Source organism: Montipora capricornis, chromosome 10, assembly GCF_036669925.1.
Source record: "Montipora capricornis isolate CH-2021 chromosome 10, ASM3666992v2, whole genome shotgun sequence".
NCBI classification, from domain to species: Eukaryota; Metazoa; Cnidaria; class Anthozoa; order Scleractinia; family Acroporidae; genus Montipora; species Montipora capricornis.
In genome coordinates this window covers 44,431,264-44,441,263 of record NC_090892.1, presented here as the reverse complement: position 1 = coordinate 44,441,263, position 10,000 = coordinate 44,431,264, and the positions used below count along the sequence as shown (strand labels likewise).

The window sequence follows — 10,000 nt, the reverse complement described above, 5'->3', positions numbered from 1 at the left end:
GTATAAGCAACATTGAATTTAATTTCAAGCTCTCTTTGGAGTTCCGCCCGCTGAGCCGTTTCCTGTCTGGCCAAAACTTCCAGAAGTGGTTCATGCTGTGTAACTGCTTTGGATTTACCGCTACGGGTCAAATAACAATCCCTGCAATAAACATGACTCTTACTCTTCGAGTGCTTAGTAAGGGTCTCGTGTTTAAAATTGTTGCATCCATTGACTAAGGATGAAGATGCATGCGTTGGGAAGGCTTTACAGTATTGGCAGCGCATTAATTCTTTTTCCGAATCCCATTCAAGCCATTCGAATTCCTTTAACCATGCTGTTTGGAAATTGTATACTATCCTTTTTTTGTCGCTGGCTCGTCTTCTTTATCGTAGACTAAAGTAACATCAATGGAGCTAGACGCTGATGAAGTTTTGGAGGAGTTCGAAGCTGAAGAAGAAGGCGGCGGCCGGCTGTTCAATAACAATTTATAGTTATGCAAATGAGCGTTTCGTACGGGATTAAATTACATTGTTGACTGCGCTTTGATTTAACTGGGATATAGTTCATTGTTTTAAAATCGTTCTTACCTTGAAGAAAAAAAGTTTCTTAACCCAGGTTGTTTTGACATTCTTGGCCCTGGCTTGACCTTTCACATCGAACTGGTGAACTCGATTGCAGAGAAGCACGTGCTTTAAAGGCGGCTTTCACTCGCACGTGTCAGTGGAGTCTTTGCAAAACCGAAAGGGGCTGGGATGGAATGTAGACATTGAGCTACGAGTTCGGAGAAACCACAGGGGAAAACGACAAATAAGACACGCTGATGCAAGGAAAATGATGTAACTTTATTCTTTGGATCCTGATTGTGTCATACCCATGATTGAATTTATTATTTCAAGCTTCTGATTCGTGTCTGACTAGTTGAAGCACATAGGGATGGTCAGGCAAGAAAGCAGATCTAGAGTTGAGTGGGGATGAGCTCAATCAGTCGCACTAAACTCTAGGATTTTTAGGCACGCAGGTGCGACCACACATGATTTTTTAGGTGCACAATTAAAAATCTAGTCGCATGTGCGACCAGCTGGTCGCAAACTTTGAGCCCTGGTTTAGGATACTTTCTGTATTCTTATTAGGCCTAAACAAAAGTTTTGAGATGGCTCTCGGGACGTTGTGTGCGCTCTTGTTTTGTGCGAGGCTTACACCACGTACATATGTAGTAGCCCCACAACCAGTATTAATTAATTTGTGGTTTCATGTTGCTTTTGATTGGTTGCTACACAATGGAAATGTCACAATCAAATCAAAATGTTCACAGTTTTCAGATTTGCACAGTAATAAATAATTATTGATTGTTACAATAATGATAATAATAATAATAATAATAATAATGGAGGATTATTATATAAAATCTCAGGCCTAAAAGGTGCTCTTGGCCTGGGCCGGGTTCCTGAAAGGTGTAATAACTCTATTCCTGCATGGGATAAATGTACCTCATTCCAGGCACATTTATTCCTGGAATAGGGTTATTACACCTTTCAGGAACCGGCCCCTGGTGAATTACTTTCCTTGAGAGTGAGTAACAACTAGTTCCTCAAGGTGCCAAGGGAGTCCTCTCCTGATTCCCTAAAGGGACAAAACGTTTCTTAGAAGTCTTGCCATTCCCAACAGAGCAGTTTTCTGAATCACTTCAAGTCTGATGGTATAATGCCAAGCTTTTCCATGTGTTTGTCAAACATCAGATACAGCCCCAATGCTCCGATAACAACTGGCACTACTGTCACTTTCTTCAGCCTCAATAACTTTCTTGTTTCTTGCCTAAGACGTTCGTTCTTCACTATTTTCTCCACTTCTTTATCTTTTACATGCGGATCTCCTGGAATGACCATGTCAATGATCTTGGCCTCCATTGCCTGCTTATCAACAAAGACAATGTCTGGTCTTCGAGCTTCAACCATCCTATCACACTGTACATTGAAATCCCACAGCACTTTCAAACCTTCATTTTCTACCACTCACTCTGGGGTTATCATCATCATCATCATCATCATCATCATTGATTCTAAGCCTTATACTGATTCATAGTGACTGACTCTTTTTACTCAGTCACTGGATCTATGGTAATTCTTGCAGCTTGTCAGCATGCGATACTTTAAGTGCTGCATGTACTTTGATCAAAAAATCACTTCCTTTTTTCTTCAGATTTTGAAGGTGTGTTTTCTTAACACATGACTGGCAAAAGTTTGAGCTTTGATTTATGGATTTCACAGTCCGCCATTACTCATGTTCAAAACTCACTTCCTAGACTTCAGGGGTTGGATCTAGGGAAAATTGATTTACTCACTAGCTTAAAATTTATGGGTGTAAATGCAGCTTACATGCAAAACACAAGTTAAAAGTCTGAATGACTGAAACTTCCTGGCTGCGTATTAATTCAGCCACATACACACGCATTGCATTCTTAAACTAGTGAGACTTTGACATCATTTTCTCCTTGATCCAGCTCGTTGAAGATTTTAAAGTTAGTAATGGTGGACCATTAAATAGGAAAATTCCAGTTAAAATAAACAGGTGTCTTTTGGAAAACAAGGCTTAAAACTCAGGTCACTTCATGTTTAGTTTTGAAATCCATAGGAAAAGTTGAATTGATTTATTAGTCATAATTTTAATTTGCATGTCTTCCAATTGTTGATCCCTTTTCTTTTACTGATCTTTTTTTGATAGATAAAGTTCAATTCTATGGTGAAATATGACTGGGAACTGAAGTATTACAGAGGATGTCTTATAGCTGTGAGCAGCAAATGTATTGCATATGCCCTCAGAGGTATCATGTTCATGGAACAAACTTGTATTCTCTAAAGTAAACTGAAACAGTAGTTATACTTGTTCATTTCAAATCCACATAACATTTGTGAAAATGAACAATGGCTACCCTAAATGATGATCAGTTTGCTTTTGCATACTGCTGGCCAACAGTCAACTGAAGAATACAACCTACACAATGAAGCTGACCTTGTTACTCTTTTGAATATGATAAAAACACTTTTCTGTAAGAGTGGAGTACTGTGTTTCTGTAACATTTTCATTTTGGCAATAAAGTGCATTATAATACATTGATTATTTTGTATTTCAGGTCATCAAGGTTATGTGGTAAGGCTCTTAGACCCTGAGACTGCATCCAGGACTCTAATCAAAGGATTTGTTGGCATGGTTAGCGAGTTAGCATTTTCACACAAAGATTCCAACACCTTAGCCTGTGTTGATGAAGGTGGTAATGTTTACGTTTGGGTCATCCATGAGGAAAATGGCAAACTTGAGTATCCTTTATGGGTTACAGGTCAATTGTGTTAAGTTCAGCCATTGAACAAAGACTGTCTTTACCATTATTGTTTAATTAGGGGGTTAAAAGGGCGGGGATAGGGGGTGTTAAGCTACATGTACAATGTACAGTATTAAATGTGTTTTGGATATCTTTTGTATGGATAATTTTGGTAACGTTAACATAACCGCCATCATATAAGGCTATCTTGAGCTTGTCTCAAGCCAGTTGTCTGTGTGTAATGTACACTTTTTTTCGGATAATAGCTTTATTGTTTGAAATTTGGGCTGCCATTATACTGGGAACCTTTTGTTTGTCAATAGGTGTAAATTTGCATGTGCTTGTGATTAACCCTTCCCCACCTGAGAGTGCAGAGTCTTATAGATTTTATTCTGGCTTATGCCAGGTGATTTTACACAGCAATTTGGGGCAGTTAAGGTGTGAATGGGTTAAGAAATGAAGACAAAAAACTACCCAGTGGTGTTGCATTTCTGATTGATAGACCCTAACATATTTCCAAGATACTCTGTAAAACTTCACATTCAACGCACTACTGACGCTCTTTGTGAGCACCATAGATTAGTTTGGACACCATATATGCCAGATGTTGAAGAGCATGTCCAAGATGGTGAAGTTTGTGCAGAAGCATTGACTGAAGAAGGTCGTCCCTTGGCCATTACACATGGTACCCAGGTACAAATGTTGCTGGATTCTTTATAACGCTACTTACAGGTATGACATTCTATCGATCACATTGTCTTCAATGACTTGTCCTGTTAAAGATGTTGCAAAGATCCTAATTATAAATACACAGTACACAGGTCCTAACAGGTGTCCATAAAGATCTTCTTGGCAAGAGAGTTGAAGATGGGGCCATCGTTGTTGAGACCTTGAAGTCTCTTATAAGATCATGAGTCTGAAATGATTTTCACTTGGGAATATTTTCCGAGTATCTTACATTGTTCCTATTCTCTTGTTTTTGAACAGGTGGAGGTAATTGACATTGATTCTTTGGTTGAATCATGTGGACGATCAGTAGTCTCTATTGATGATGTTAGACAAGCAGATGGATATTTAGAAATCAAAGATGGACATACAAAGGTAAAATTTTTGAAGGATGGAATAGGTTTAATTTGGCTCAGTTTACGCTAAAGTCTTCAAGAGTGCTGAAGGACTGTGTGGAAGGTCGTGAATTGAAATCCACATGGACTTCAGTTCTTCTCAGAAAACATGATAAAGCCTGGGCCTCTTTTTTCCTAACTTGCATGATAAACTATGGGAACATGAAAACATCCTACACACTCTCTCTGAGAGAAGGATTCTTAAATGAAGCACCCTAGCACCGATGTCTCACCTATGCTCAATCAATCAATCAACTTTATTAATGTGTTAGGTAGATCTAGCTTACATATACATAAACTAATTGGGAACACCTAACTACCATTGAATTAAAAGTTAAGAAGAAATATTTAATCAAATCCAAAATACTAATTACCGGTATTAGTAATAAGCCTTAAAATTCACTGTTTTTTAAATTAAACTAGTTCCCTAAAAATATCTTGACATATCAGTATCCCATAAACCCCTGCTTCCTTAAAACCAAAGGTTGAAGACTAATCCCCTCCCAGGCCACTATTTTCAATCCATGAATAAAATCCTAGATCCCATAATTCCCACTTTTTAGGATTCTTATTTAACTACTGCATAGTGTACATTTTTTTTATTATCTTCCATCATCCCTGCTAGATCTAATTTTCTGATTTTAGCTTTAAACGTATTTAAAAATTCCGAATTCCTGACTTTCTTATCTAATTTTGACCAGAGAAGTGGATTCAGACATTGTAAGCTATGCTTTCCATACGTCACGGTATTGACCGAATGCAAAAATCGCCGCCAACAAATTATTCTTTTGTCTTTGTGTTAATTAGCCTAACTAGCCTCGTTTTACAGCCCAAATTCTAGCCTGAACGAGGCTAGTTGGGCTAATTAACACAAAGGCAAAAGAATAATGTGTTGGTGGCCATTTTTGCATTCGGTCAATAGACCTTTTTACCGATACGGCAGCCATTTTGATTTCTATTGGTTCGAAAGACATTATGGGATGCCCAGGGGGCAAATTAATATGTATTTGCCCCCTGGGCATCCCATAATGGCTATTCAAAACAATAGAAATCAAAGTGGTGGCCGTATTAGTAAAAAGGTCTATTGAATGTTGGTATTACAAAATCTAAATTTCTAAAGCTATAGCGATTGATGTTATTGTCTTGGAATATTTCTTTAATGTATGAAGGACAAAGTTCATTCTTTACTTTATACATAAGAATAGCAATGTCTTGTAGTCGCCTGTTCTTTAACGTGGGTAACTTTGTCAACTTAAGTAACTTGTCATACGTTCCAGATTTCCTATAATTATAAATTGTTCTCAAGGCTCTTTCTTGGATTCGCTCCAGTTTCCTGTTGTCCAAAGAGCAACAAAATTGAATTCTCATACAATGGAAGGTACCTTTGTAATGTTGTTCAGAGGTTTCAATAGAAGGCGGCTACCGGCGATAGACCGCCGGGTACTTTGGCCCATGCCATCACCTACTTTGCACGACCATTTGAAAGTTTTGCTGTGTAGTTGTTTTTTCACTGTTCTCTATCACGAAAATAAAATCGCGTTACTTTCTTCACTAGATTCCGAATCATGGAGGTTTTTTTTTCAAAAAAAAAATTGCTCCTTATTCAAAGAAACGTAACAAAAATCGCGTACATCGAGTATTTAGGGGTTAGTGCTCAATTTATGTGACATTCTGCCTAAAAACCTTATTTAAATACTAATAAACCAGCAATTTCTTTTTTTCTTAATGACTATAGTTGTAGTGTTTTATTGCCTAATTTCCATTGCCTTCTAGAGGGAAACACCTTTTGGCAAATGCTGGTAAGCTTGTAGATTTCAAAATTTTCTGGGTGAGCATGCCCCCAGACCTCCTTACAGGCTCACGCCTTCGGTGCTCGGGATTCCACAACCGTCTACTTTTCCTTCCCAGCCACCTACTGCAAAACTTACTGAAAGCACTGGTTTTGCAATTTTGTTTTAGCCAATCACAGAGGGAGCGTTATCTCCTGATGGGTCAGTATTAGCAACAGCAAGTGAGGATGGTCACATCAAGTTCTGGCAGTTGTCTGAGAATGTTGATTGTATGCATGAATTTCAACCTCATGGTGGCTTACCATTGTCCTGCATGATGTTCACTGATAACCAAACCTGCCAAGATAAAGAGTAAGTGGGATCAAGTACCCTATGTAGTTATGGCCAGTTAGAAGTGCATTAATTTGTTATTAACTGCTGCAGAAAGTAATGGAAACTATTTTTTCAAGGCTTGACTTTAATGTGTGGTTGCAGAAAATATCCATTCCCCTCCCACCCATGTGAAATCTCTGTTTCATGGGGATGGCACAGTGGTGAGAGCACTCGCCTCCCACCAGTGTGGCCCGGGTTCAATTCCCAGACTCGGCGTCATATGTGGGTTTAGTTTGTTGGTTCTCTACTCTGCACCGAGAGGTTTCCTCCGGGTACTCCGGTTTCCCCTCTCCTCAAAAACCGACATTTTACTTGATTTACTTTCATTGTTCATTTCAGTTTACAGTGTCCTTAACTAGACTAGACACTTAAATAAAGTTCCTTTCCTTTTTTTTTTTGCTTTCCCCCCCCCCCCATCCCAAGAATTTCCAGTCTTTTGAAACTTGCATTTTCAAAACCTCTTGAAAGTTCTAAATAATCACCCAATGTGCAAAGAAAAAATTAACATAAAACACACTTGATTACGATAATTTTTTTATTTCAAATCTTTCTTTCAAAGCTCAATTCGCACCAGCACCAAAGATATGCATTCTGTTGTATTAAATAACACTCAGTAGTTTTCCTCTTCACATAATGTTCTGCAAATGTCCAATTTTGAACATCAATAAAAAAGATATTTGTTTATGTAGTTAATAAGTTATTGAAGCTTATGCTTATTTTTCAAATGTGCTCTTTGCATTGTGTTGTTACGGTGCGTGCAAACGGAAACCCAGAAAGCTCGTTTAAATACATTGACGCAAAGAAAGAATCAAATTCAGTTACCTTGGTCCTTGCTTTACCTTACATGTATTTATGTTGCCATGTGCCAGCGAGTGTTTGTTTTTCAACTCAAGAAACCTCAGCAAATACTACTATTCTCAAGTCTAGTCAAGTCAACTTCACAGCTCTCTGAGTTGTGGTAAATCGTTGCGCACTCCATCCGTGGATTTTTCCTTCCCATGCTACTGCTATAAGGCTGATTATTTTTTGCATTATTATTTATGTAATATCAGAAACCCATAAGGGTTGAAACGTGTAACGGCCCCTTGTGTGCTTGGAAACAAGCTTCTGAATATTCGATTTGCTAAGTACCATATTTGGAACAACAAGAGCGAGGGGTTTCCAAATATGGTACTTAACAATGAAACATTCAACCAATCAGTTCGCACTGAATATTCGGAAGCTGTGAACGTGCGTTACACGTTTCAACCCTTATGGGTTTCTGGTGATATATAGGACAGCAAAAACCCAAAGCCACAAAGAAAATTTAAATGCAACATAAAACTATTAAAAGCTATTGCTAAGTGCCAACGAAACAGTCAATGTAATACATAGTTTGCAGATTTATATCAGAATTCCAAAATACCCAACAGTAGTTGTATTTTTTTTTTGTTTGAAAGTACTGCAATTCAACTTATCTAGTTAACAATAATACAATAATAGAAATTGCACACATTGGAAAGTTCTGCTGTAATTTTTGAACAACCGTAATTTTAATAGGAATATACAATACAATTCATCTACATCTACTACATCTACATGTCCCAGCACTTGGCAAAGTCCGATTGACTTGTGGCTGTTTTTGCTTAGGTTGCGTTGTACACCACGAGCCTTTTCAGAGGCATTACGCCAAGCCGGCCACTTCTACTGGAAAAAAAATACTCACAGAGGACAGCCATAACAAAATCAGTGCCATGTAAAAAATTGCCAAAGCGTTTTCAGACTTTTCAGTGTGAAACATGTAATGGGGAATCAAACTCCCTTGCATGTGAAAGTTGTTTCACGTGTAGAATTTTTATTGTGCAAGATACGGCCATAAGTTATAAGTCAAATTGATCGTTGAATTGTGTACTTTGCAGACAACATATTTCCTTAATTTGAAAATTAAATTAAACTGTTCACAGCTGAATGGTTACAAAACGAAAACAAACTGCTCTACTTGTGGGCCGAAATCCGAAATTTACAACAGCGGCCGATAAGAACATGTACGCCGGTTTAGTTTTGAGCTCTTTCACTCAATATAGAACACGATGGTTCCCTTTGTGGAGAGAGAAGAAGGGTTATCAACTCTGTGGATGATGTTTCTTTTTTTAGTCTTCCCATGTGGAGGTTTTTAATCACCGGAGCAGATTTCAATAGAGAGATCAAAGTGTGGTGTACCGTTACATGGTCGTGTCTGCAGACAGTAAGGTAATTTTCATGCTTTAAATACGTTGGGTTTCTGTTGTATTTACACTAAATCTTAAATGCTGCTCAATAGCCTCTTTGCAAATATTCTTTTTCCCAACTAATGTAATCCTTATTTCTTGATGGGGTTAGATTAGCTATAGATGTCCAGTAAAAGGGAATGTGTGAAAAAGGGGCTATTAAATGAAGGGCTCAGACATGATTCTCTTCATAATTTATTAAGTTTACTTTGATTACTGTTTGGTGTGATATTGCTGCACCATGTAAATGTGTAAACCTCAAACATAGTTCCTTCAATAGTCTGTTGGAAAGCTTTAGGAAAGTGCATATGTGATTGACGATGTGCAAACATGTACAAGCAATAAAACAACTAAACCAGGGTGGCAAAATATTAAGTGTTAAAAAGGTCAACAAAGATTTTGATAAAAGCAGACAAGGTAATTCACACATCATTACCATCATAAATAATGTTCAGATCACAACTGTATCTTCACAACTGATGATGATTGTTGAATGATTGAAACATGTGTTGTTTAAATTTGAGAGTGGTTGTCCATTTCAAACATTCATCAAAGATTACTGGTACATTGTAGCAATGCTGACTGTTTGTCATAGGCATTAAAGGGGCTATGTCATGCAAAATGATGTAATTATGACACCCAAAATGCCCAAAAAGTAGAATGAAACATTGCAGTAACCAGTTAAAACTGTTGAACATCATAAAAGAAATACAGCAAAAGGAAAGAGAAGCTTGGGTGGACACAAATGGACAAGATTGAAACGGATTGCATCTGGGTAATCTTGAAAAAAGTCAGCCTAAAGTTTATGGCACATCGCCTGGATAAAGGTCGTTTTTTGTTAGAATCATCTTGTTTGTGGCATAACGATAATTTTATTAATAAAGGAATTCCACATTACCATTTACAAGTTTTAGACTCGTGATTAACTAAAGATTTCCCCTAAGCACCCTAAAAGGATGTGACATAGCTCCTTTAAGTTGTCTTGCTTTGAAAGATTTGGACATCTACTGGTCTTCATTATGCTTTCATCTGAAATTGTACTGTTGATAAACCAGTAACCATTTTTGTACTGTACACTACCCTTTCAACAGATTTACATCTCCAGATATTCCAGGGTCAAGGTAAGTCAGTTTTTCTTATACAACTGTTTATCAGATAAAAGTGGAGGGCAGTTAT

General features: G+C 37.7%; 1 protein-coding gene across 1 annotated transcript in view; it reads left to right on the top strand.

Annotated features, from left to right (window-relative positions):
- The window catches only part of LOC138019278 (enhancer of mRNA-decapping protein 4-like), a 38,081-nt gene that overhangs the window by 10,030 nt on the left and 18,051 nt on the right, over positions 1–10,000 (top strand). The window contains exons 6-12 of the mRNA XM_068866009.1: positions 2,701–2,800; positions 3,110–3,293; positions 3,817–3,988; positions 4,283–4,396; positions 6,376–6,557; positions 8,712–8,807; positions 9,916–9,945. Coding sequence (XP_068722110.1) covers positions 2,701–2,800; positions 3,110–3,293; positions 3,817–3,988; positions 4,283–4,396; positions 6,376–6,557; positions 8,712–8,807; positions 9,916–9,945 — 878 coding nt within the window. The remainder of the gene's footprint in view (positions 1–2,700; positions 2,801–3,109; positions 3,294–3,816; positions 3,989–4,282; positions 4,397–6,375; positions 6,558–8,711; positions 8,808–9,915; positions 9,946–10,000) is intronic.